The sequence below is a fragment of the Bubalus kerabau genome, chromosome 19 (assembly GCF_029407905.1).
Source record: "Bubalus kerabau isolate K-KA32 ecotype Philippines breed swamp buffalo chromosome 19, PCC_UOA_SB_1v2, whole genome shotgun sequence".
Taxonomy (NCBI): domain Eukaryota; kingdom Metazoa; phylum Chordata; class Mammalia; order Artiodactyla; family Bovidae; genus Bubalus; species Bubalus kerabau.
This window is the reverse complement of record NC_073642.1, coordinates 21,955,486-21,983,227: the sequence shown is the minus strand read 5'-3', so window position 1 is coordinate 21,983,227 and position 27,742 is coordinate 21,955,486. Positions and strand designations below refer to the sequence as shown.

Below are 27,742 nucleotides of genomic sequence, written 5' to 3'. Positions count from 1 at the left end.
GTGTACATCAAAGTGAATCAGTTCACATACACATATACCCACTCTTTTTTAGATTCTTTTTCCATATAGGTCATCACAGAGTATTGCGTAGAGTTCCCTCTGCTATACAGTAGGTCCTTGGTAGTTACCTATTTTATATACAGTAGCGCACAGCGCGCATGCTTAGTTGCTCAGTAGTGTCCAACACTTTGCGACCCCACACTTTGCGACCCCGTGCACTGTAGGACCCGCGAGGCTCCTCAGTCCATGGAATTCTCCAGGCCAGAATACTTTAGTGTGTTGCCATTTCCTTCTCCAGGGGAACTTCCCAACCCAGGGATCGAATCTGCGTGTCCCGGGTTCTTTACCGGCACTGAGCCTCCAGGGAAGCCATTAAACCCGTACAACCTCTCTGATTTGGACCCCGTTTTACAGAGTAAGAAGCTCAGAGAGGTTGAGGCAGTTGCCCAAGCTCACACAGCGCGGATTCCAGCCTTGGTAGGTCAGTTGATCCGACACCCAAGCCCAGGCTCCTTCGTGACAGATCCCAAGAACACCTCCCTCGGCCACTGTGAGGCCTCACTCGGGCAAAATGGGCAGTTGGGCAGTTACCACCCAGCCGCCTCTGGGGCCGTTCCCTTTTTCCTATTCTTGCTCTCTGGAAACGCATCCTATCAGAGCTGATCCTATGGGTTCTCTGAGCCTCGATTTCCCCTTTGTGGGAGTAGGGGTCTCCCACTAGTAACAAGGACGAGGGAGAGAAAAGAGAAGAGAGTGGCTCTCTCCCTCATCCCACCCCCACCTCCGGGCTAAGGCCCCAGCCCGGTCCTCCCGGAAGCCCACTTCCCACCAAGCAAGGTCCCGCGGCAGGAATGGGGTTCGGCCCCTTTAAATCCCGCGCGGGAACGCCCGGGGCCGGGCCGCGCAGCCCGTGATCGGCCGTCGGGAATTGCCGGCCTCCGCGCGTTCTCCGTCAGCTTCCCCTCGCGCTGCCCCCAGCCCAGCGTGCCCACTCGGTTCGCCATCCCTCGAGAGCGCCGCGGCCGTGGGGAGGATGAGCCGCATCTACCACGACAGCGCCCTCCGCAACAAGGCGGTGCGGAGCGCGCGGCTGCCGGGGGCCTGGGACCCTGCCGCTCACCAGCGGTAGGCTCCGCCCGCGTCTCTCCACCGCCTCCCGGCCCGGCCTCTGTCGGCTTGCGAGCATCTGCTTTGAATCCAGGCTCCCTGATTGCGCGCGGGAGTTGGGGTGGGGGTGGCGCCACCGGGATGGGGTGCGGGTGGGAGGAAAGGCGGGGCTCGCCGAAGAGCTCCGGGGCCTCGGGATCGTCTCTCACAGTGCTCCCCTCGGAGCGCACTCCAGAGACACCGATCCGCGTGAAGCTCACGGACTGTCGGTCTCAACTCCTAAACGGGTCTCAAAAGGCAGTGCTTACTCACCTCCACCTTTGTCTCTACCCTGCCCCGGTGACTCCACGCACCGCCACTTGCCCTTGCCTTGTCTTCAGGCCTTTGCACAGCTCCAGAAGGACAGTGTCCTGCAGGGACGGGGACAGCGGGTGGGAGTCGGCCTGGAAGGGTTGGGGGAGCGCAAGGCCTGCCTGGAGGCCTGTTGGTCGGGAGGGCCCAGCCCTGCCATTATGGACCCGGAGGTTATGAGAACGAATGGACCATTCCATTTGCAATGACAAAACCTAAAGAAAGAGTTTGAGCAAACTCCAGGAGATGGTGAAGGACAGGGAAGCCTGGCGCGCTACAGTCCATGGGGTCGCCAAAGGTCGGACACGACTTTAGCCACTGAACAACCAACAACCACCACCAAAGACTGAAGGGCTTAAGGGGGGTGGGTAGGGACAGGTAAGGTCCAGGGAGGTTTTATTTCATTCCCATCCCTTCAGTTGCCCCCACCCCTCTTCCATTTCCATGGTTCCGAAGGCGGTAGTCCCTAGGTTCTGCTTTTATGAAAACTGGAATTGGGAAGGGAAGGTCCAGTTCCTCTCAGTGAGGGACCCTGTGACCTTGGGCTTCTCAGGAAACTTCTGAGTCTGGGTTTCTCCATTCTAAAAATGGATAAGAATGAGAACAGAAATACGAAAGTGCTTTAAAACAGGTGAAAAGGGAAGATACTTTATAGCAGCTTAGACCTTAGAACCCCACTCCCAAATTTGGTTACCTAAAAAAGTAAAATTCTTTATATTTTGTAAACGCTTAATGGTTTACAAAGCACCTTCGCAGTTTACAAAGCACCTTCACGTAGGTAGTCGGATGTCACCCTCATAGAAGCAAGTGGGGTGGTTGTTACTCGCATTTGGCGGATGTGAAGACTGAGGTTCTGGTTACAGTAACGCCCTGCAGGTGGGGCCATTGCGCTTGTGGTTCTTTGCTGAGGACGAGAGAACCAGTGAAGCCCTCATTCCCTCTCTTCCTCAGGGGAGATGGCGTCCTGCTGGAGGGAGAATTACTGGATGTATCCCGGCACAGCATCTCGGATGCCCATGGCAGGAAGGTGAGGATGTTTCCCAGGGGGCGCCCTCAGGGCACTGGCTTCAGGGTTCCCACCCACGAGGGTATCTCTCTCTGCTTGACTCTGCCAGTGCCAAGACTTGGGGTCCAGCTCTTTCCTTGTGAGGCTCACAGGGCAGGTAGAGGGTTGGCTGGGAGATTGGCAACCAAAAGGGGCCACAGATGGAAGGGATCAGTAGGGCTGTACTGGGTGGCAGACAGACCAGGGTTGGGGGTGGGGGGTGGGGACTGGGGTCTTGATGAGAAGACAGACCAGGCCCTAAACCAAGGAATTGGGAAGGGAGGGTCCAGTTCCTCTCAGTGAGGTGTGTTTGGGGCCAGGACTGGGAGGGCTGAGAGCAGGATGGCGTGAGGTCAGTGGTTCAGGACTCAAGCTGGGGGTCCTGAGTGGGCTGGAAGGCCCTCTGAAGAGGTCCTGTCTCCCGATGGAATAGAACTAGAATGCCGGGAACTTCTCTGGGTAGGCAGGATGAGTGGCTCTGGACTGAGGGCCTGGCCCCTCTCCTCTGGTCTGGTGGTTCCCACTGCTTCCGGACCTGATGAACAAGGTCAGAGCAAAGTTACCTGCCTGTATGGGTGCGAGGTCAACAGTGACCTTCCCCTTTGGGGTACCAGCTGTGTGGCTGGGAAATCATGTGTACCTTGAGTTGTTTGGAGTTGAATTACTTTAAATGTACTGTTGGAGTCTGCTTTCAGAAGGAGCCCTGAAGCAACTCCATTTGCAGAGTGGTGAATATCTTAGCAGGGCTTTCGCATCTTTTTTTTTGTCCACATATAGCTCGTTTTGCAGGGATCTTAGTTCCCTGACCAGGGATCAAACCCGGGTTCCCTGCAGTGGAAGTATGGAGTCCTAACCACTGTACCGTCAGGGAATTCCCTTGCTCATCTTTTAATATCCCTGTGTGGCTGGGTGTTTTGGAATGCTGGATTTTTAGAAAGCAGGTCACCAGTGTGGACCTGGACATTGTGTGTGCATGAGTGTGGAGCCCTGAGGTGGGAGGAGGGTTGCTGTGTTCTGGGCCTTTGTTTCCAGCTTGAATGTGAGGTCTACCTTGCTGATACCACCTGAGGCTTCAGCTCCCACATCCGTGCCCTTCTCTTCTTGTCCTCTCAGCCTCTTAGTGTCACGCCCTTTATCACCCCCATCTCAGACGTCCATGGACACACTTGGCTGGCATTCACCATCCCCTACTAGCAAGGGTTTCTTTCCTGAGCACGAGTTCTGAAAAGCTTTTTGGAAGAAAAGCTATGACAAACATAGACAGTGTATTAAAAAGCAGAGACATCACTATGCTGACAAAGGTCCGCATCATCAAAGCTATGGTTTTTCCAGTAGTCGTGTATGGATGTGAGAGTTGGATCTTAAAGAAGGCTGAGTGCTGAAGAATTGATGCTTTTAAATTGTGGTGCTGGAGAAGACTTTTGAGAGTCCCCTGGACTGCAAGGAGATCAAACCAGTCAATCCTAAAGGAAATCAACCCTGAATATTCACTGGAAGGACTGATGTTCAAGCTGAAGCTCCATTACTTTGGCTACCTGATGCGAAGAGCCAACTCACTGGAAAAGACCCTACTCGCTGGAAAAGACCCTGATGCTCGGAAATACTGAGGGCAGGAGTAGAAGTGGGTGACAGGATGAGATGGTTAGATAGTATCACCGACCCAATGGACATGAGTTTGAGCAAACTCTGGGAGATGGTGAATGACAGGGAAGCCTGGTGTGTTGCAGTCCATGGGGTTGCAAAGAGTCAGACACAACTTAGCAACTGAACAACAAGTTCTGAATCTGTACCCCTCCCCCCTTCCAAATAACCCCAGATGTACTGACCAACTTATCTCCTTGATCTCTAGAACTGAGCTCAGCAAGTTCCAGAGGCCTGCGGCTACCTGGAGCCAGTTTCTCACCCACACCCCTTGTGAACCGCCTCAGCTTCCAGCTCAGCACTAGTTTCAGGCCAGGAAATGCTTTGCTTCTCCCTCTCTTCCTTAGCACGCGGGTCAGCAGGGTTAGCACCCCAGCCCGTAACCCCAGCCAGCCTGCCCAGCAGAGCCCAGCAGGACCTGATGTGGGGCTGGACTGCCCCGGCTGTCCTCTGCAGGCAGGGTGTTCTTCAGCCCCTCTCCAAACCTTCCTCCTCCTTGTTCTTAATGACAATCACTATATGCCCCTGACCACCAGCCTGCAAGCCTCCAGTCTCCTCCGGCCCTCCCCCAAGTGGGTAATGCTTGGCCCTGCAGGTTTCCTACCTTGACCATGTCACACCTCCCCTTCCATGCCCCCACATGGGCCCTTAGGAACTCATCCTGTCCTGATTAAACCTTGTGCCCCCTCTCCTGCCTTCTGGCTGCACCCAGCACTGGTCCCTGCCCTGCAGCCTGCTGGTCTCCTGAAAGACATCTGTCATAGTCTAGGTGCTGTTCAGAAACCTTTCAGGATTCCCTCTGGTCTGCCATGTAAAACCAGATGCCAACTCAAGGCCTGTCTTATATCATCCCCCACGTGCTTCCGCAGCTCAGACTCCCTTGAGGCTTCCAAGGCCCCTCTGTTGTTCAGACGTCCACATGGGACCTTGACTTTTGTTTTCTGTGCCTGTCCAGGCCTTTAAAATCCTGCCTACACCCTTACTCGCACAGTTGCAGGTTTCTCCACACTATGAGGACTTGCCTTCCCTGTTTGTCCCAGGTGGTGGTTTCCTCTTCTTCAATCTCTAGTTTTTGTTTTAGATTATAGTGTTTATTTAAAATTTTCTTGATGTATAGTTGATTTACATCATTGTTGTCTCCTGTTCTGATTAGGACAGCTGGCAGACAGCATGTATCGCACACTTCACGTTTACACTGTGGTTGCTCCTTTGTTATCTCTTGAATCCTTACAACATGCCTGAAAGTAGACCTCACGTTGTCTCCAGGCAACAGGGGAAACAGAGGCTAAGCGTCACATGCTGCAGGACCCACATTTGTTGGAAGGGGAACAGTGGCAGCCCTCACTCGGAACTCCATCTCAGTGCCCTTTCTGTGGCATCTCGGCTGCTACTACTCCTGCTTTTTGATATTTGGGGTCCTTGGGTTATGGTTTTCTATTCTTTCTGGCTCTGACCGAGTGGAAGCTGTGGGGTTGGGCTCTGAGCCTGCCCTCTCATGGATGTGTAGCCATGGTTCATCACGTGTGGCACATGCTGTACTCGACATGTGAATGAATGAATGATGATTATTGGGAGTGGGGGCCCTCTGGCCAGCTTGAATATCTTTTGGAGCCAAGGTGGGATTCTAGGGTAGAGAGTGAGGCTGGGGGGCTGCAGCCGGAGAACGTAGGGAGTGTGTGCGTTGTGGGGTGAAGGGAATGAACAGCCCCTCACTCTCTCTGCTTGGCCCCAGGAGCGCTACTACGTACTGTATATCCGGCCGAGTCGCATCCATCGCCGTAAGTTTGACCCCAAGGGAAACGAAATTGAGCCCAACTTCAGCGCCACCAGGAAGGTGAACACAGGCTTCCTCATGTCCTCTTACAGTAGGTGCCCTCTGCCCTTCCTGCCCTGGGGCCGTCCTACACTGGCCTTCCTTTGCCTCCAGACGTCTCTTAGGCGCCACAGAGTGTCTTCTCAGCATGACTGAAGTCCGTGTCTGGTCTGAGGGACGTCTGGCTGGACTCTTCCTGCCCTCCGTTCACGCAGAGGGTCCCCAGTGCCCTCCCTCAGTGCTGAGGGCCTGCTGCCTTCCCAGTGCCTCCTGTTTTCTGCAGTCTGGTAGAATCATTCTCCCCACCCCCAAGCTGAGATCAGCAGATTTGGGACTTCCAGGGTGGGCAGTGAGAGGCTGTTGGAACCCTGGCTGAGCCCCTGCGCTCTGCCCAGGCCAGGATAAGCAGGCCAGTAGAGAATCTGAGGACCATCCAAGTTTGCTGCCGGTTCCAGCAGACCCCATCCCAGCCAGGGGAGACCTCTGCCTGGCCCCTGGGAAGGCAGAATTGTATGAAGGGCTTGAATCCTGCCTCCTCCATAGACTAGCTGTGTAACATTGGGCAAATCACTTAACCTCTCTAAGCCCTAGCTTTCTCATTTGTAAATAGAGATAGTGAAAACACTGACGCCTGCTGAGGGTTTGCTGTGTGCTGGGCCTCATGCTAAGCACTTTATGTACACTAGCTCTTTCTTTTATACCTCATGTCAGTCCCATCAGGTAGGTACTGCGTTTCACCCTATTTGTCAGGCACAGAGAGGTTAAGTAACTTGCCTGTGGTCACACAGCATGTAAAGCAGATGTGCACCAGGCAGCCTGGCTCCAGAGCCCTTATCCATAATCCTCTGCATGCGCTCCTTGATGAGCAGGGGCAGGATGGGAGCGCGGGTGTTTGTGAGCAGGTACAACAGTCAACCCTCAGCTGGCTTCTAAAGAGCCCTCCCAGAGTGCTTGCTGTCACACTGGTAATGACCACCTCGTGCTGGTAGAAGCCCAGTGGGATAGCCAACAGAGAGCATTTATCGCACACTTCACGTTTACACTGCAGAGGTGGAAGCCAAGGGTGACTCGGACAGACTGACGCCCGAGGTGCTGAAGGGGCTGGTGAATAAGCCGGAGCTGCTTGCGCTGACAGAGAGCCTCACCCCTGCTGAGACAGTGGCCTTCTGGATGCCTGAGTCAGAGATGGAAGCCATGGAGCTCGAGCTTGGGGCTGGGGTACGGCTGAAAACTCGAGGCGATGGCCCCTTCCTGGGTGAGCAGTGCAGCCCTCGCTGGGGCCTGATGCCCCTGTATGGCCTGTGGGGGGCTCCGGGCTTCCTGTCTGAGGGCCCCTCACCCCTCCTGCTTAGGGCTCACGGAGCAGGTCAGGTCCGGCCTCCCTGCAGACATGACCCCTTGAGATTGATTTCTCAGTTCCCTGGAAAAGTGGCCTGGAGGCAACAGCCTGGACGTTCTGGATCCTGGGGTGCTGCTCAATCCTCTGGTTCCTGTGGGTGCCCTCTCCTATCTGGGGCCCCCTCCAGGGGCTCCCTGAGCAAACTCAGGCCTAGAGGACCCCAGCAGAAGGGCCGGGCCCCACCAGGTTTCCACCACGTGTAGAGAGGCCAGACAGTGTGAGGGAATTCTGAGGGAAAGGAAGGGAGTCTGAGGGAATTGTGAACTTCTCCTTTCAGATTCATTAGCCAAACTCGAGGCTGGAACAGTGACCAAGTGTAATTTCGCTGGCGATGGGAAGACGGGAGCATCCTGGACAGACAACATCATGGCCCAGAAGTCTTCGGAGGGGGCTGCAAGCGAGACCTGCGAGCAGGGGGATGGCGTGGCGGATGAGGAGTGGGTAGGTCCAGGGAGACGGCTGTGGGCCTGGCGCTGGTGTGGTTTGTCTCCTGGCGGGAGTTTTGTACGGACTAGTTGCAGTTGGGTGGTAGCAGAAAGAGACAGCAACTTAACTTTACTCCCAGCTTTGGTGGACTTCCTGAGTGTGAGCCTGATGAAAAGTCCCTCAAGACATGAAGGGACCTTTCTTCCTGGTGGGCCTGAACTGTGCCAATCAACAAGAGAGCCCCACAGATTTATAAAAGTAAAGGACAGGAAAAAGGGAGCGCAAAGGGGAACCAAGGAGACGTAATGCCAGGAAGGCTCCAAACATTTCCACTTCAAGTGAATACATTAGCTGTGTTGAGCCGCTGAATGAACATTTCCCCCCACTCTGTTCTGGGCTTCCTGCCCAGAGTGGCTGGAAAATGGCTGACTTGGACCTTAATAGCTTTTTTGGCTCAAAGGTCAGCCCCCTAGTTGATCCTCAACCGATTCACCGTTGATTTGGTTTTTTGAGCTGCATTTCACCCAAAGATTTGAATTGGTGTCAAAAGACTCCCAAATTGAACATTTAAAACTAAGTCTCAAAAAAACGGGCTGTCTATCTAGCTGATGAAGTGAAGACATTAGCCAGAGAAAACAGGGGCAGATAGAGGAAATGGATTCCCTTTTGTCTTAATAAAGCGAGTCTTTGACTATAAAACAATGGGAATTGCCAGGCTGGCTCCCTGGGCCAACGCTAATGAGATGAGGCCAAGGCAGGCAGCCGAGGGCCCGACCGGTACCACTGGAGCGAACCCTTGTTTGATGACAATAGAAGATGTTTATGAAATACACTCTGTTTATCTCTCTTTACCTCTAGGACGACTGAGGTCAGGGAGAGATGGGGTACCTCCTGGACCCACCAGCACCACTGAGCATTTCTTCCATCAACTTTCACTCTGGAGCTCAAGGGAGCAGGTCCACCAAGCCTTACTTGATTCTTCCCTACGGCTGCCATGGAATATACTCTTCAAACAAGCTCTGCTAAAATCAAATCTAAGACCCCGATGTTAGCCGTGGGGCGCCAGGCTGTGGCTCGTGGAGGGTCACTTCCTGGCTGTGAGTCTAGCCTTCCCCAGATTTTCATGGTGGCCCTTGCCCTGAGCGGCAGCCGTGTTTGTGAAGGCAGGCAGGGGGCGAGGCCCCCTGGGGCAGTCAGAAGATCTGGAGTTGCTGCAGAATTGGGGGGAATCCCTCATCTGTACGCAGAGTGGCTCCAAGGAGAAGTTACCGGGGCCTCCTCCTTCTGTCCTTCTATTTCCTGCTTTCCTCCTGCAGCTGCCCTCCTCCCCAGTACTCTGTGTTGGGGGCCTCTGCCCTCCTGCTCAAGCCTCCTCTTCCCTCGTGCCCTTCTCGGTCCCCAGAACTTCCACTTCTTTTTCTTCCTCTGGTCCTCTGCTATGTTGGGGGTTCCTGTCTCCTGACCTCCCTTGGCTCTTTTCCTGGGGATGCTGTTTTTATGGAGGCTGAGCTCGTTCATAGGCATGGCCAGCTCATCTCCTTCTCTCTGACTCCCTCCGCCAGGCCGCAGACCACATTTTGGATAACACCTTTCTTTCTTGTTTTGTACTTTGAGAATTTTTTATGAATGAGTAAAATTTCAGGAAAGGATTCCTCTACACTGACTATTTTATTATTAGGTATAAACTGAGCTGCTGCTGCTAAGTCGTTTCAGTCATGTCCGACTTTATGCGACCCCACAGATGGCAGCCCACCAGGCTCCCCAGTCCCTGGGATTCTCCAAGCAAGAACACTAGAGTGGGTTTCCATGTCCTTCTCCAGTGCTTGAAAGTGAAGTCACTCAGTCGTGTCCGACTCTTAGTGACCCCATGGACTGCAGCCCACCAGGGTCCTCCATCCATGGGATTTTCCAGGCAAGAGTACTGGAGTGGGGTGCCATTGCCTTCTCCAATAAACTGAGCAACCTCCCTATAAGAAGACAGCCATATCTTTTTTTTTTTGGGCCACACCACACAGCATGTGGGATCTTAGTGCCCCCACCAGGGATCGAACCCACGTCCTCTGCATTGGGAGCTCAGAGTTTTAACCACTGGACCATCAGGGAAGTCCCAGAAGCCATATGCTTTTGATCATGAACATTATCTTGAGGGGTAATGTGCCCACATCCACATCAATGAAGAGATCAGGTGTTGAAATCTACATAGCCTAAGAATGGGTAGGGACTTAGAATGTAGATCCTGCTTGCCTCAGGGAAAAGGGGGTGGTGGTAAACTAACGAAGTCCCCTAATGGGTCAAACACAACACTAGATGCTTTCCGTGATGATAATTATAGTCACTGACTGCGGAGGGCCTCTTGGTTCTAGTACTTGTGCCAAGCATTTGCAGTGTTTTACTTGTTACAACCATCCCAAGAGGCACAGGTGATTATTATCTCCATTTTTTTTTTTCAGATGGTTTTCATGGTTGAGGTCCTAGCATGTATTATCATGGTTCAAACTGTCATTTGCCTTCCTGTATATTTGAGCCTGGGCTCAACAATATGGCTGTGAGGCTTGGGATTAACACTTCATTTAAACTGACTGAAGTTACAAGTGGCTGGAGCGCTCATGAGTCTCTTCTGTTCTTGCTGCCCTTGTCTCAGTTCACATCTTGTTCTCTCATTGCGGCTACTCTAGAAGCCGCTTCCCTAGTGTCCTGTGCCTGAATGGGGCTGGCTCACCATTGAGCATGCTGGGACCTCAAGCACGTGGTGGCCAGGGAGGGCTTAAACAGGAGGAGGACTGGGGATACTGACTTGGGGAGAGGCACCCAGGGAGGGCATCCTGCTGCCCAAAGGGTAGGGCAAGCTCCTGTGGGCAGGCCACCATCCTAAATAAGCAGGCACAGTGTGTCAGTCCGGAAGCCCGGGGCAACAGCTAGGTTCCGGGATCTCAGCAGGTTGGGGAGGGGCTCCTGGAAGGAAAAGGCTATCATGGCTGGAGCTCAGAGAGTGATGGGAGTGGAACTGCGTTGGAGGTGAGGCTGGAGGTCAGGCATGGCATCTTCAGCATGTTAAGTGTTGATATTTTGGGACATTATCCTTAATATCTTGGAAGCCAGTGATCCCAGGGAGAGTAATATGATCTTATTTGTATATTTCAAAGATTGCTTGACTGCAGAGAAACTGAAGGCAATGAGCCCAGATAGGAGACTGCTGCTGTGGTGGGGGTGAGAGCCTAGAGTGATCTGGTCTATAGCAGCGGCAGAGGAGATGGAAAAATATTCAGGCAGGCAGGTGCAAAGGGACTTGCCAGCAAGAGAATAGGACCTACAAAGCCATGGAAATAGGGAAGTGGCCTGACCTTGGAATATACAATTTCTGTACATGGTTACTGCAATATTATACCAACACATAAAGTTTGATAATCCTTTTTCAACTGATGTTATATAACCATTGTCTATATTGCTACATAGTCTTCATACATTGTTTTTAAGATTGATTAACCTTAATGAAGATGCCCTGGAAGAGGTCATGGCTACCCACTCCAGTATTCTTGCCTGGAGAATCTTATGGACAGAGGAGCCTGGACAGGACTGAAGCAACTAAGCAGCAGCAGCAGCCTTAATAGTTCTATCATTTTCCAAAATTTGGGTAATTAATTGATCCCTATTTGGAGCTGTGTCAAAAATAATTTTAAGTTACATAGTTCTCTCACCTGCCTGCCCCTCCCCCTTGACTATATTTTGGGGGTCATTTCCTTAGGGATGGATTCCCAGGAGACAGATTACTGGAAATCTAGGGATTCTTCGTAAAGATCTTGTCATATTGCCAGATTGCTTTACTAAATTATCTCACCAGCAAGGCAGAAAAGGACTTATTTTCATGCTACTCTTGCCAGATTTGGATGTGATAATATTTTAAAAATGGAATTGATAAGGTGAAAATAATATTTTAATTTTAAAGTTAATACTTTAATTTTAATTAGCCTTTTCCCCCATTAATAGTGAGCTTAAATATTTTTTTCATCTTTGTTTCCTAGATGTATATCCTTGTTTGTTATTCAGTACCTTTGCCTATTTATTACTGAGGGGGAAGGTCTTTTGGGTTGGTCAGTTATATTTTAAATATAACCATTTTCCATATTTTAAAAATTTTTCCATTAAAAAATTGATTTACAGACATAAAAATTTTATATATTAGTAGCTATGCTGCTGCTGCTGTTGCTAAGTCATGTCTGATTCTTTTTGACCTCATGGACTGTAGCCCGCCAGGCTCCTCTGTCCATGGAATTTCCCAGGCAAGAATACTGGAGTGGATTGCCATTTTTTCCCCCAGGGCATCTTCCCCACCCAGGGATCAAACCTGCCTCTCCTGCTTGGCAGGTGGATTCTTAACCACTGAGCCACCACGCAAGCCCTTTGGTGTATATATTTCTAGTCTTTTACAAAGTACAGTGTCCCTGTACATACTTCGTGTAATCTTTCCACTCACAGCTATGCCATGAACATTTCTCTAGACCATAAACCTTTCACAACATGATTTTTTATAACTTTAATATTTCTCGTATGCACGTGGATCAATGCATTTAGCCAATTTCTCATTTTGGAATAATGAGTTGTTGCTTCCCATTTCCCCTGAAATAAGACTACTGAGATGCACGTTCCTGAGGATAAATCTTTTCACACATCCACAGTCGTTTTATTATAAATTCTAAACTGCAAATGCTGGGTCTAATGTTCAATATATTTTAAAGGCTTTTTTATACATATTGTCAACAGTCCTTTGGGCAGGTAATTCCCATTTGCAGCTCTATCTGCAATATAAGGACGTGCTCCACTCACCCCCCACTAAGGTATTAAAAGAAAATACAAACCCTACCAATGTGGGGTCGCAGGTACCTTTTAAAAGGAATTGCTTTAAAGATCCCTTAATTCCACCATTCGCTATCTACCATGGAGAGACAGCCCTTTTGCACGAGGAGGCACATATGTAATTCACTACAGCACTGTTTGTAATACCAAAAAGTAAAGATGTTCTCTAATGTTCGGAACGCTCTGCAGTGTCAAGCGAAAAGCACGACCGTGCGTGTTGACGCAGACCCAGATAAAGAGAGGCGCCCGCTTCGTCTTCACTTGGGAGAGCGGCTGCTTTTGCGGTTTCTGCTTCTCCATCCCATCCTTTTCCGACGGGCTCGGCTTTGCGCAGGGCCGGGATTCTGCGGCAAGCAGTCGTTCTAGACAAAGGGCAGACAGCCGCGTTCGCGCCCTGGCCAGACCCTGAGTGGGCAACCGACGCCGGCCAAGGTGACGGCCCTCCCCAAATTCGGTGTTCGCAGGAGGCTTTCCCCGCCAGCCAGCCGCCCATCCTAGACAGCCTTCCTCCAAGGCTTGCCGGGAAGCCGGACTCTTCGTGGTCAGGTCCCTGGGCGCCGGGACATGTTTCCGGGGACCACTCTCAGCAGCGCACCAGCCGGAAGCGTCCTTGTTGTGGCGGAAGGAGAGGCTCCTCTGGAAGCCGCCGGTGGTGAAAGGAGCGTGGCGGGCAAAGATGATTCAGGCGATTCTGGTTTTCAATAACCACGGGAAGCCGCGGCTGGTCCGCTTCTACCAGCGTTTCGTGAGTGCGCAGCTTCGTCACGTCCTTTCAGGGCGCCTGCGCCCCCTTCCCTTTTTTGGGGCCGTACGGCGCTCGCGGGCAGCGGCCGCTGACCTCGGGGTCCAGCAACATGAGTGACCCTAGACTCAGCCTTCCGCGGACGGCAAGTCCCGGAAGGACTCTTCCAGTCTCAGGCCTTGGGTCCCACGCCCCGCTTCACCGGCTCTTCCCTCCCTCTTCCTGGACCCCGACATTTCTGTGCCATTCTGGGACACTTCTCCCAGAGTCTCGGGGCACTTTAAATGGTAGTGGGAGTGTGTCTCCTTGACTGCTTGAACGAAGTCTTATTAATCTTGTTGGTCGCTAAACGCAGTTTCCCCAGGAGGAAGAAATATGCAGCTTTTTAATGGTTTTGCTTTAGCCAGAGGATTTGAAAAATGCTTTCTTGAAATTATTTTACTTCAGTGTAGGCTAGGAGTGCCCAGGGACTAGACAGCTTTCATTTTGTAGAATTGAAGAAAGTTTCAAAGTGGGAAATATTGAGAAATTATAAATGCTGCCGCGTGAGGGCTCAGTGAGTGAGAATGCAAGTTCTCACTCACGAATTTTCCAAAGACGTTCCTCTGAAAAAATAAGCATCATCATTTGCCTCCTGTACCCCGACGTTTTATTTCTTCCTGGCTAGGTTTCAAAATGTTACGTATATAATTGGTGGACTGAGAAAACCATAAAGTGGAAAGTGTCAGAAAACTTATATTCAGGCCTCAGCAACACCTTTTTTTTTAAACCCTTGTGTCAAGTTAACAAACCTCTTTCAGACTTTATTTCCTCTCGTTAAATAGAATGAATAGAAATGAGAGAAAAATTTTTTGGGTACCTTTTAAATAGAATTGTATAGCTTGGTTACATTTTATTAAATCATATCGATTTATATTAACATTCAGTAACTTCAGTTTGCATTTGTGTGTCAAGTTTTTCTCAGGTGTTTAAAAGTGTTATTGTGATACATGACATACCTACAGTTCACCTTTTAAAAATATACAGTGGAATGGTTTTTACTACTTTAAAAGTTATGCAACCATCACCACAATTTTAGAATATTTTCATTATCCCAAAAAGGAATCCCTACCCATTAGCAATTACTCTGTATTTCCTCAATTCCCCTAGTCTTAGGCAACCAATGATCTATTTTCTCTCTCTCTAAACTTGCCTGTTCTGGACATTTTACGTAAAATGGGATCATACAATATGTGGTCTTTTATTACTGACTTCTTTCTTTTAGTATAATGTTTTCAAGGTTCATCCATGTTGTAGTGTTACCAGTTCTTTATTCCTTTTTATTGCCAAGTTACATTCCATAGATAGGTTTCCCAGGTGGTGCCAGTGATAAAGAACCTGCCTGCTGATGCAGGAAACATAAGAGACCTAGGTTCAATGGCTGGGTGGGGAAGATCCCCTGGAGGAGGAAATGGCACCCCACTCCAGTAATCCTGCCTGGAAAATCCCATGGACAGAGGAGCCTGGTAGGCTACAGATCATGGGGTTGCAAAGAGTCGGACATGACTGAGTGACTTCACTTTCCTTTTCCTTTGTGTGCTGCAACTAAGACTCAACGCAGCCAAAAATAAATATTTTTTAAATTCTAATTTTTCTACTTCTCTGTCAACATTTTCTATTATCTTTTTGATTAAAGACATTTTAGTAAGTGTTAAGTGGATTCTCCTTGTGGTTTTTTTTTTTTTTCTAATGACTGATTTTTTTCATGCCCTTACTAACATTTGTATATCTTTGGAGAGCGTAGGATTTTTAAGAACTAAATTAGCTCCTTAGTGAAAATAACCTTGGAAACTGCAAAGTACTAAAAGATATGAGGGATTATGAAAATCACTGAGAGATGTAAGCAGTTGGTAATTTGCTATTTTGTTGAATTAGAAATTAGGTAGCCTCACCATTTCATACTGCTTACCCACTCACTACCATCACTTCCTGGTAGAGTCAGATAAAAGGCTTTAGTTTGCAAGATTTTTTTCGGTTTAAAAATGCTGGTGCTTAGCATGTTTTGTATTTCTGGGTACACAGAGTTAAGCCTTTACAGCATCCTGGCATCTTTGAACTTTGTGAGTTCTTTAAAATGGGAACCAGAAAATAGTGATTGATTTACTTCAACTTACAGTGTCCAGTTATTAGCAAGTTTTTATTATTCATCCATTCATTAAATGTGGAGAGCCACTGTGTACCTATGTAAGTCAAAGTTATGAAACGTAATTGCTCCACAATGTTTTTCCTCTTTTTTCTTCTGTTTCTTTTAAATAACCACTTCTAGCCTAAATTCAGTGCTATAGAGGGAAAGGGGTTAATGTTACTTGAGTTTATTTTCTAACTCTGAGGGTGAGTCCAGTCTGACAGTTTTCTTAAGCTTTGCCACTCAAAATGGTTCTCAGATCAGCAGCGTTCTTATTACCTGGAAACTTGTTAGAACTGCAGTCTCAGGACCTACCCCAGACCTACAAAATAAGCCTGCATTTTAACAGTATTTCCAGGTGAATCATTATTCAAACTCACTGGGTTGTTGTTGCTTTTTTTTGGCTGAGACACCTTGCTTGAGATATCTTAGTTCCCATGCCAGAGACTGAACCTGTGTCCTTGGCAGTGAAAACGCAGAGTCCTAACCATTGGACCACTGGGAAAATCCCATTATACATTGAGATTTGAGAGCACTGGTCTAGAGCTTTTAATTACTTTTGTCTTTTTTTTTTTGACCAAGAGACACACAGGATTTTAGTTCCCCAACCAGGGATTTGAATCCACACCCCTAGCAGTGGAAGTGCAGAGTCTTAACCACAAGACTGCCGGGGAAGTCCCTGTTTTTGTTTTAATAACTGATTTCTCCCTCTCCATATCCTTTTTTTTTTTTAAAACATACTTAATATGAACCTCATATGTATAAATAGAAATCAAATGTGGGTCATCAAGAGATCCCATCACATTTGAGCTTTCTGGTGTGTAGTAAGTGAATAGTAAGTGAAAAAAGGTATTTATAGATCTGCAATTGTTCAAGATTCAAATCTCTCAATAGACGATTTTGTGCTTTCTCAGTAGTACTTTGTTGGTCACACAGCATCTTATATATAATGTCTGTATTACCGGTATTCAGTTCAGTTCAGTCGTTCAGTTTCCAACTCTTTGCAACCCCATGGACTGCAGCACGCCAGGCTTCCCTGTCTATCACCAGCTCCCAGAGCTTGCTCAAATTCATGTCCATCAAGTCAGTGATGCCATCCAACCATCTCATCCTCTGTCGTCTCTTTCTCCTGCCTTCAGTCTTTCCCAGCATCAGGGTCTTTTCCAGTGAGTCAGTTCTTCGCATCAGGTGGCCAAAGTATTGGAGTTTCAGCTTCAGCATCAGTCCTTCCAATGAATATTCAGGACTGATTTCCTTTAGGATTGACTGATTTGATCTCCTTGTGGTCCAAGGGACTCTCATGCAGGTTTTTAAAACATGTACATGACTACATCTTGACTTCCTTACAGTGGTAGATCTATTGACATTTGTTATTTGTCCTGGCATAGATGTTTTCTAGGGTAATATAAAATATTTCAGGACTGTGCCTTCTAAGTATTTTTTAACCTTGTATGAGAATTCTTTGACCCTGTATGAGAAATATCAGCTCACCTAGCAGGACAGTAATGGTTAGGGACTAGATATCTAGGTTAATATACCTTATTTTATTTCCTGTAACAGAGCCTTTTCCATTTGCTATAGATTCTCCTTTTATTTTTACCTCTACTCATCATTTCTGTCTTTTCAGGAAACTGGTACCAAATGTTCAGATCATTCCTGTTTGGAAGGGGTATAGTTTTTCAGGCTTTCCCACTGACTCACTTTCTTTTATTCCATAGCCAGAAGAAATTCAGCAGCAGATTGTTCGAGAGACCTTTCATCTAGTTCTCAAGCGGGATGACAACATCTGTAACTTCTTGGAGGGTGGAAGGTAAATCATCAGTTTTCTCCGCATATATCCACTTTCGGGTGGCCTTCATCATGCCATTATTGCTTCTTCACGCAGTGCTTAAGTGTCGGGCGAGTATCTGATGCAGTTGAGCTGAGCTGAGCATAGTCTGCTCAGGGAGAGACTCAGCTGTTTGGGAAGCTATTAAATGATTGTGCTTCAGATATTTAAGTGTTTGGTTCCTGGGAGAATTATGCTGCTAAGTCACTTCAGTCGTGTCCAACTCTGTGTGACCCCATAGATGGTAGCCCACCAGGCTCCCCCATCCCTGGGATTCTCTAGGCAAGAATACTGGAGTGGGTTGCCATTTCCTTCTCCAATGCATGAAAGTGAAAAGTGAAAGTGAAGTCGCTCAGTTGTGTCCAACTCTTGGCGACCCCATGGACTGCAGCCTTCCAGGCTCCTCCGTCCATGGGATTTTCCAGGCAAGGGTACTGGAGTGGGATGCCATCACCTTCTCCGTTCTGGCAGGATGGGTAGAAGAAAAAATGAAGTAAAATGGCTTTAGGCACCTCTGCCAAATTTGGTTGCCCTTCACCTGGTAGAAATGGCTTATTGTTTGGCCTACCCTCCTCCTTTGTTTTGGGCCCATTTTCATTCCTTGGCACAGAGCTTCTCTTTGATATGTTCAATTCCAATACAAGCTTTTAAATGTTTCCCATCTTCCACAGTTTGATTGGTGGCTCTGACTACAAACTGATTTATCGGCATTATGCTACCCTCTACTTTGTATTTTGTGTGGATTCCTCAGAGAGTGAACTTGGGATCTTGGACCTCATCCAGGTATGTGTAGCAGGTAATGATGGTAGCCACTTCAGAAAGTTTGGTCTGGATTTTTAGTAGCTAAAAATCTGTAGCAGCTAAAAATTTTTGATCTGTATGTAGATCCTTGAGTCAGTCTCTTTATTGATACTGGTAAACATTGCTGCATGTCCACCAGGTGGTGCTCTGAGAAAGCGCCTTAGCAACCCTCAACCATTCTTAGCGCTTTTAGGTTCTCTGCTTCTCCAGCTCTCACTGCCCTTGGCTTTCTTATGAGTCTGACACCAATTCCTATATGTATACTCCCCCCACCCCGCACCTGAAGCAAGTAACTCACTTCTCCATGGACACTCACCAGGGGTCCCACAAATTTACTCAGCTCTGACACTTATCTACCCGAAGATGGACACCGATGTCAGGTCCGAGTTGTCTGTCGCCTGTGCATTTGACTGACAGCCTGTAGATTGACTATGCCCAAGATTGCCTCCTCGCATGATTTCCTCCTCAGGTTCAGTTAATTTGCTAGAGTGGCTCACAGAACTTTATAGAGAAACATTTTACTCTGCTAGCTTAATGTGAAAGGATATAACTTAGGAACAGTCAGATGGAAGAGATGCATAGCACAAGGCAGGGGAAAAGGGCGTGGAGCTTCTGTGCCCTCTCCAGGCGTGCCACTCTCCTCAGATCTCCACTGTTACTAACATAGAAACTCTCTGAAACCTATCCCTTTTGGGTTTTATGGAGGCCTCTTTACATAGGCAGGATTGATTGAGTCATTGCCCATTGGTGATTGATTGAGGCTGCATCCCCTCTCCCCTCCCAGAGATCAGTAAGTGGGACTCAAAGTTCCCAGTCCTACAGTAGGTTCCCATGGCAACCAGCCCCCATTCTTTGGTGCTTTCCAGAAGTTAACCTTATTAGCAGAATAAGACAACCCTATCACTTTGGAAATTCCAAGGTTTTTAGGAGCCAGCAACAAGGATGAATACCAAATATTTGTCATTATAAATTATACTATCATGTCATGTTTTGAAATTTTTTTCAAGTATCAAACTAAATGATATTTTAAAATACGTACTTTATATTTTCACTTGTAATTCTAGCCTGAAACAAAGGAACTTGATGTTTTATCTAATAAGTATAGTCTTGACATAGGTAAACATGATTTTTTAAGGCTTTTTGAAAATTAGAAATGGCTTACAGATTTGTTTTCATTACTTTCATGGAAATTGAGGTATGTGGGACCCTATACTGGGAACCATTAATTAGGACAATAATGGGTACAATATCATGTACCCATTATTTGTTACATGATATTCTAGATAGACTTTGTGTGACTTTATCAAGTCACTTAAGTTGAAAGCACTCAAAAAGAGCGTGTGTAAAACCTAATAACACCAATTATAGAAAACTCTAGCTATAAAATACAAACTTTACTTGTTTACAACTATATTTTGTTAAGATAAAATTAAAGAAGCTAAATTTAATAAACTTGAGGATAAAGAAATGGAAATTTTGAATGTGTATTTTTATTTTACATATACTATACTCTTCCAAAAAGTTATATTCTTGGATATAGTAACTTTTCATTTTATTTATATATTTTACCCATTCATATTCAGAAAATGATTTAGTAGTAGTTTAAAAATTTCATGTATCATATTCACTTATCATATGTAAAAGTATAAATAAATACTGAAAACAGCCAAAAAAGATTCGTCTCTGTGGTAATTTTAAATGCTTTCTTAACACCTGAGTCAGATTGGATATTGAGAGTCAATGTGGGATAACAGAAAGAGCTCAAGATCTAGAATCAGAAAACCTAGGTGTGAGTCATGGATCCCCCATCTGGTATAGAAATCTTAGGTTGTTAAGATGGAAACAGACTTGCAGAGAACAAATGGATGTTTGTCAGGGACGGAGGATGGAGGTGGAGGGCAGCACAGGCAACGAGGACTGAGAGTACAGACCTCTGGGTGTCAAACAGATGAGCCGGGACATAGTATACAACTTAAGGGATGTGATCCATAATATTGCAATAACTGGGTTTGCAAACAGATGGTTACTAGTCGTATTGTGTTGACTGTATCATAATATATGCAAATGTAAAATCACTATGTAGTATATCTGAAGCTAACATCATGTTGTATGTCAACTATATTTCAACTAAAAAAATCCAAAATACTATGTCATAGAATTCAATTGTGACAATGTATTAAGTATTTTACACTATAGAATGCCATAGGAATATGCATGTAACACATGTATTAGAAAATAAATGAAATATAGCGATAATATATTTTTTAAATTGAGATGCAGTTTTTGGAGGAGATGCACTTCAGATATCTATGTTAACAAGACAAAGAGAAATGTAACTTTATGATATTATGGACATTTATTAAATACTTAGGGTGCATTGGATTTGGGAAGATAGATAAATAAAAAGTGAAAATAATAGTAAGTAAGAGGTTTGATCTTTTAAAAGACAATAAAATCAATAGTTATCCTGATAAAAAGAATAAAAGTCAGAGAAAGAAACCATCAAAATGTTTTTAGAGGTTGAAATACATAGTTATAATGCCAATGTATTTGAAATAACTGACTCCAAAAAATAAATATCCAAAGTAGGTCCACAGAAAGACCTTGAATCCAATATCCTGATGAAATAAGAAAGGTTAAATGAAAAACTGACTCCCTAATAGACTCAGTAGATTTTTTTTTAATGTTAAAGTACAAGAAAACCTCTATTATGTAAGTTATTTTTTAAACTCAGACTAAAAAAATCGTCCTGTTTAAGTGTATTTTATGGAGTAGATTGGTTATGATCCAAAAGCCTCTCAAAAAGAAAATATTAGTCAGATATTACATATTACTATTGGACAGAATTGTTCAATAAAATCTTAGCGAATTATTTGTTGAAACAAGGAGTCATGAGACCTGTCTCTTGTTTTAGATTCTCCCATTAACAAGCAGTATGATCTTAAGTCATTCATGTTTTGTTGGTATAAGAGTTTTTGTTTCATGTTTTGGCTCTGTGTGTATAAGCATTTGTTTTGATTTATAAGTAAGATGTTCTTTTCCAAGTTTTTTTCTCTCTGGAATACTGCATACTAAAAGAATTATTCATTATGTCCTAATAGTCTTTATTCCAAGGATACAAGTCAGTTTAACAATGAAATATTCTTGTGTATGTGCTTAGTCGCTCAGTCATGTCCAACTCTTTGCAACCCCATGGACTGTACCCCGCCAGGCTCCTCTGTCCATGGGGATTCTCCAGGCAGGAATACCGGAGTTGGTTGCCATTTCCTCCTCCAGGGGATCTTCCCACCCCAGGAATCGAACCCAGGTCTCCTGCATTGCAGGTGAACTCTTTACCATCTGAGCCACATCTCTGTTACAGCAATAAGAAAGATAGTAGAAACTAATGTAATTTCATCCAGTAAATGCTCAGAGAAATAATTACCCAAATTATTTTTCTGAAGTACTCTTAAATTGGAATAGGAAGTATTTTTACTTGGGTATTTAGTGCATGTTTATTCAGTGTTTATTGTTGAAGAAATAATACACTTATGTGGCTCAAAATTCAAAAGGTATACCAAGAATATAGTGAAAACATCTTTCTTCTCCTCTCCCCGTCACCCAGAAACAGCCAATTTTAGTTTTAAAACCAAGAGCCAGAGTGTTCTCAGGGGAGAAATCTACAGGCATTTATCAAAAGGGTGTCTCTTACTGTTCACTCTAATTTGAGCAAACATTTGTAATGAATGATTAAAAAATTAAGTGGACCCGCACTGTTCAAACCTGTGTTGTCCAAGGATCAACTGTGCTTCCAGCTTATAAGTTACTAAAAACCCAATCAGAATCCCAATAAGATTACTGTTGTTTTTAAGTAATTTTTATTGTGAAACATGTATACATAACAAATACGGAAAACATGCCTATATAGTTTGAAGAATACCAATTTAAAGAAGAAATTGTCACCCAGATTAAGAAACAGTACGTTGCTAGGGCCTTAAATCTCCTATATGTCCCTCCTCAATTCTATCCTTCTCATTTACTTTTTCAGACTTTTAAGTTGATCATTGTTTTGCTTCTCTGTATTGTTTTATCATGTGATATGTATTCCCTAAATGATACTTTGCTAATTTGAAAAAACTTGAGTGTAAGTAGCAATGTAAGGAAAGGATAATTTGCCACCTTTTATGTAGATTCAGGGGCTGGCAAAACTAAATTGATGGCAGGAGTTAGGATGGTGGTTACCTTTGGAGAGGGGGCTTCTAGGGAGCTCTAATGCTGCATTTCAGTATCAGGATGGCATTTATATGGTATGTTCATTCTGAACTCATTATCATTTGTACACTTTTCTGTTTAAGTCTTATATTTAAAGGTAAATTAAAATTGTTAAGCATGTTAATTAAGTTGATTCATGGAAAAGTATTTTGAAGTTAACGTTCATTGAAATTAGCCAGACAGATCTGTTAACACCATCATAATGAAAAATTCTTTCGCATGTGTAAATGGTGGCTTGGGGAAAGGACATAGTATAAATAGTTATTTTGCTATTCTTTTGTATATTGATAAATTAGCATCTTATAAAAGGGGAAAGAAAGCCACATGTGTCTGCTGGTTGTGTTGCTATACTGACAACAAGGTGGTCCTGTCCTCAGTTGCCCCCTTCAGATTGGGATAAGTAGGGAGATCAGCTGGGACGTTTGGAGTGCATTGGGGTTTTTTGAGGGTTTTTGAGATCTATCATAAGGCAAATAGTATCTTGACTGCCCTCTTTACTTTCTCATGTGACATTTTATGAAGATAGGAATTGTGTATCTATTTCTCCTTGTTTCCTAGGTTTTCGTGGAGACTCTGGACAAGTGTTTCGAGAATGTTTGTGAATTGGATTTGATCTTCCATATGGATAAGGTACTACTCTCCCAAGCCAGGGTTACTGGGAAGCTAAGAACTTTGACCATCTCTAGCCATTTGTACACTTTCATGTACTTCTTCTTTTTTTTTTTTTTTTTTTTACTTTGGAGATAGTCTTAGAACTTGTTTTATTTAGTAACTTAAGTTTATAGTTTTGGGAGTACTTTGCTATGATTTGTTACCAGTTTTAACACACACAGAATTATTACTGGGCCTATATTATGGTTCATTTTTCACAGACAGACTTGTTGGTTTAGGACAATGATGGCTACCAGGCCAATGGTGAGATAAGTAGGTTTATGTTGATTTTGAAATGAATTTCCTAAGTATAGTCCAGTCACAGTGAAGCTTTGAAATAAACACTGCGTGGAGTTATTTTGGGTTTTTTTTGGCTGCTCCGCAAGGCATCTTAGTTCCCCGACCAGAGGTCAAACCCATGCTCCCTACACTGGAAGCACAGAGTCTTAACCACCAGAACACCAGGGATGCCCAGGGTTTTTGACTTAGTGAAATTTACATTTTTCCTAAAGAGTAATACAGTGACTGAGACATCAATAACATGTTTTGAGGTCAGGTGATTGATATTCTGTAGCCTGCCAGGCAGAATTGGAGTGGGTCAAAGTACATGTCCGTAGTTACGAGTTGTTAGCATCTAACAGTGACATGGCTAACATCCTCGTGTGAAAAATTATATGTGGGAGATAGCCAGCAAGGGGATAGATAGGGGGCTTCTTTTATCCAGCTCAGCACATGCTGTACCCAGTGCTGTTCACTGGTGGAGGTGGGTATATCTTAGGTTTGTTTGGCTCTGGTCTTTCTCCCACCGATTATCATCTCTATGATCCATGGCCCTTGGAGGGAGATAAAGATGTTTAGGAGACTATTCCTCATTGCTGAGCCATGATCCTTTATTAGTCTGTTTTCATCATGACAAGGCACGTTATTTTTAGATCCATCATTGCCATCGTGAGGACTTTGACATCTCAGTAGAATCTTCAGTCTCGGTTAACTTTCCCGGAGTTTTCCTGGGGCACATTCTGGGCCAGTGCAGTGGATGTTGGAATGGAGTAACGTTTTCTCTCTCAACATCTGTCTTGGCTGTGTGGCTCCCTGAGCAGCCTGGTACAGGAGAATCACAGAATCTCATTCCTTTGGTATTAATAGGTACTTGACTTGGGGCTCCCTGATAGCCTCACAAGGCTTCTGGGGCTCACCAGTGCTTTTGAGGTGGTCAGTCTCTCTTTTCATATGAAAGGATCTTAGAAACTTCAAAGACCTCTTACCCCTCCTCTTTGCAGCTAATAAGAGTTGTAGACCAGGGCTTCCCTGGTAGCTCAGCTGGTAAAGAATCTACCTGCAGTGCAGATGACCATAGTTTGATTCCTGGGTTGGGAAGATTGCCTGGAGAAGGGACCGGCTACCCACTCCAGTATTCTTGCCTGGAGAATTCCATGGACAGAGGAGCCTGGCGGGCTACAGTCCATGGGGTTACAGAGTCGGACACAACTGAGTAACTTTCACTGTCAGTTGCTAAAGATGCTGCTGTCTGGTAATTTCTGTCAAGGAGAGGCATAGCTCAACACCATTTTCCTTCTGTACCAGTGGGGAAAAAGGTTAAGATTAAAGAGACTTGAGAATATGGAAGGAATCGAGGAATGCCATCCATAGGCCTTATTGTTACTATTATTTTAAAGCAATTAAAAAAAAATTGTGAAATACAAGGTGTTACCTTGGGGTTACCACCTGGTTTCAAAGTGGATTCCCTTTCAGTCATCACCTGTTGCTTACCAAACCGGATCCACATCTCAGATCACAATTTAAGGGGTAGATTTTACCAGGGAAAGGAAATTCCCAAGCAATAGAAGAGGAGGCACTGGTCTTATCCTCCCGTTGTCCCCATGGGGAGGGCCTGTCTCTGCTGGTATCCCCCACCTCCCCTCCATACCCTCCCCCTTCGCCACAATGCCCTCTCTTTTTATCAGGCAGCTAAGGGAGCAAACTTACTAGTGAGATACACAAACTGCCTGGATACTAGACAGTCTGTGTTTGGGTGCCAGCTTTCTGTAGAAGTTGTCTCAGAATGCCAGCTGCCTAACACCTGAAAACTCAGGGGCCTATGGGATGATACACCTGGAGGAGGCAGTTGAGGGTCCTGTGGGAAGTTGAGCTTGGGTCCTTTGCATTTTAGTTTACAATTTAGGGTCAGTTTTTAAGTTACACATGTGCTCATGCACACGCACACATGCCTGTTGGAATTTTGATTGGAATTGCATTGAATCTATAAAACATTAAGGAGAATTTACTTTATATAATATCGTTTTATCCATGTTATGTTATATCTATTTCTTTAGGTCTTTGAGGTTTCTCTGAACTTTTACAATTTTTCCCATAGAGATTTTACATATGTTTCATTAAATTGTTCTTAGATACCTGTTTTTTTATGTACTGATGTTTTAAATATTCATTTTTTCCTTTATTCCTGCTGTCGTCATATAGAAATCACTTTATTTCTGCATGTTGATGTTCAATTCAGAATTATGTTAGACTCTTACTAATTCTGATATTTTATCTGTAAACATTCTGCTCCTTTCTTTTCAATCCTGTACATTTCATGTCTTTTTCTTGCTCTGCCCTACTGACTAGGAACTCCAATGTAATGTTGAATAGAAGTGGTGATAGTGCTCATCTCATTTTGATCCTGATTTCAAAGGGAAGTTCTCTTCCTGTCAGTATTTGCTGTATATATAGTATTTGAAGTATAGTAAATTTGGAGGTAAATGTTCTTTTTTAGGTTAAAGGGAGTGTCTTCTCTTTTTAGTGACTAAGAATTTTTAGTCATGGAAAATTGTTAAAATATATCAAGAGCTCTTTGTCCATCTCCTGAGGGAATCACTTTTCTTTTCTGTATTATTCTAACATTGTTTTTTAATTATTTGTGAGGATACTTGCTAAAGCAGTAAAGTCATCTCAGTCTCATCTATTTTATTGCACATGACTTTTGCAGGAAATAAAAGGCCATAAAAATATTGTTCTTTCTCGTGTGTCTTATCTTCAGATGAGTTCTATACAGTGTTTTGCTGTGGCTGCACATTTCTTTTACAGGTTGTAAAACTGTTTTATTTTTAGTTGCTCTATGACATCAGGAAATTGCTATCCATATCTCCTAAGGTTTTTGAAAAGTGATGATCCAAGGAACCCGAATCTCACTCTACTAGCCGTATAATGTCAGCAGGTATCTTCCAACAGGTGGCTTTCTTTCAGTGGGATTTCAGGCTCACCTTTGCCCTCAGTGTAGAGCAGCTGCTAATCCAGGCACAGCTTCTGTTGACAGAAGAAAATGGTCTTTTTACTCAGCTGGGTAAGGGATCTATCAAAAGACAATAAGAATGTCACCTTTAATGCCATCCTTCTTAATTGAAGAGTCTCTCCACCTCAAGTCAGGATTCCCCTCAGATGGTTTTACACTGTGCATTGAGTCGTCACGGGGAGCTGCCCCATTCCTCTATGCAGTGGTGGCTGGAGCAGGAGGCCTGTGTAAGGACCAGAAATGACTGAATTCCTGCGGTCCTGGGAGTTGTTTTTCTTCCTAATCTTGAGATTTCTTTCTCAGCTTCTAAGTTATTTTTGTCAATGTCCTGTTTTTATTACTGTGGCTCTCTTCACCTCTTCTCTCACCCTTTCTTCCTGTATTAAAGAAAGTGTAATCCATTCCATTTCTAGAACTAAGTTCTCTTCCTGTCCCTAATATGCATCATAAATCTCATTTGTTCAGCTCACCTCCGAGATGTCTTTATTTGCTCTTTCTTCTGTAACTGCAAATTTCCCCAGATTGCCCCAGTCTCTCACAGAATACAACTCTCCCATGCTTCTGCTGCTCCTTCTAACTGTCATTTCATTTCCATCATTTCATTGAAGGTAAACTTCTTCAATACCCAGTCTTGCATTTCTACTTTATCTGTTCTTTTTCTGGAGCCTATAGCCTGGTTCTCACTTCTACCCAGAATTCACTGATTATTTCCTAATTCCATTTGCCAGTCATCACCTTCTGTAATGTTTCTGCATCATTTGATGCTGTTGATCATTCTATGGAGCACTGCCTTAATCCTTTTCCTGCCTTAGTTTCTGTCACATAGCTCTCCTGGTTTTTCTCTTATCTCTTCCCACCTTCTACCAGTAAATTACGATGTCAGTCCTCTCTCGCTTTACTCATTTTCCTCTCATGCTTCCCTCTTAGGTCCCAGTTGCTCAAAGACATTTCTTTCTCATTTCATTCTAGTGTGTTGTTTCTTCTTGCCACTTCTTATCTGTAGCCAGGTTCAACATGTGTCTCCTGAAAACTGTTTCTTCCCTTAGCTTCCCTTTTTTGGTGGCAGTACCAGTATTCTGTGTCAGGTACATGCAAAACCTTTCCTCCTTCTTTCGTGCCCCCAACAGCCAGCCAATCACTAAAGCCTGTGCTTCTTTCCATAGGGTCCTTATATCTTGTTCTTAGATTCACTGATTATTAACATTTGTCACACTTGGCATTTGTATTAATATCTCTCTAGATATATACGTTTTTTTCCTGAACCATTTGAGAGTTGCAGATATTATAACTTTTCAACCCAAAGTACTTCAGCAGACATCTCTTAAGGACAAGGACAGCATGTTATATAATACGTTGTGTATAATTCTCTAACATACTTAATTA

General features: G+C 45.1%; 2 protein-coding genes across 4 annotated transcripts in view; both read left to right on the top strand.

The window, feature by feature from the left end:
* Positions 1–909: 909 nt before the first annotated feature.
* Positions 910–9,431, top strand: ARPIN (actin related protein 2/3 complex inhibitor). Of its 2 annotated transcripts, none has more exons than XM_055555421.1 (6): positions 910–1,125; positions 2,410–2,485; positions 5,877–5,922; positions 7,006–7,212; positions 7,634–7,797; positions 8,641–9,431. In XM_055555421.1, exons 1-6 carry the CDS (start codon positions 1,034–1,036, stop codon positions 8,647–8,649), a joined length of 594 nt encoding a protein of 197 aa, XP_055411396.1. In that variant the 5' UTR covers positions 910–1,033; the 3' UTR covers positions 8,650–9,431. The 2 variants fall into 2 exon arrangements, with proteins under 2 accessions (XP_055411396.1, XP_055411395.1); XM_055555420.1 differs by having other exon boundaries at positions 5,877–6,009.
* A 3,773-nt stretch (positions 9,432–13,204) lies between these two features.
* AP3S2 (adaptor related protein complex 3 subunit sigma 2) overlaps positions 13,205–27,742 on the top strand; it is a 40,765-nt gene continuing 26,227 nt past the window's right edge. Inside the window, exons 1-4 of one of the 2 annotated variants that reach the window (XM_055555423.1) lie at positions 13,205–13,378; positions 17,258–17,349; positions 18,039–18,150; positions 22,978–23,049. In XM_055555423.1, coding sequence (XP_055411398.1) covers positions 13,310–13,378; positions 17,258–17,349; positions 18,039–18,150; positions 22,978–23,049 — 345 coding nt within the window. In that variant the 5' untranslated portion in view covers positions 13,205–13,309. The remainder of the gene's footprint in view (positions 13,379–17,257; positions 17,350–18,038; positions 18,151–22,977; positions 23,050–27,742) is intronic. The other variant, XM_055555422.1, reaches the window with a different exon arrangement.

What these genes read in the sequence shown, in the direction of transcription:
- ARPIN (XM_055555420.1), top strand. Translation starts at nt 1,034, where the DNA reads ATGAGCCGCATCTACCACGACAGCGCCCTCCGCAACAAGGCGGTGCGG. An exon ending in CGGATGCCCATGGCAGGAAG is followed by an intron (nt 2,486 to 5,876) that starts GTGAGGATGTTT and finishes GCTTGGCCCCAG; the next exon opens with GAGCGCTACTACGTACTGTA. An exon ending in AGGCGATGGCCCCTTCCTGG is followed by an intron (nt 7,213 to 7,633) that starts GTGAGCAGTGCA and finishes TTCTCCTTTCAG; the next exon opens with ATTCATTAGCCAAACTCGAG.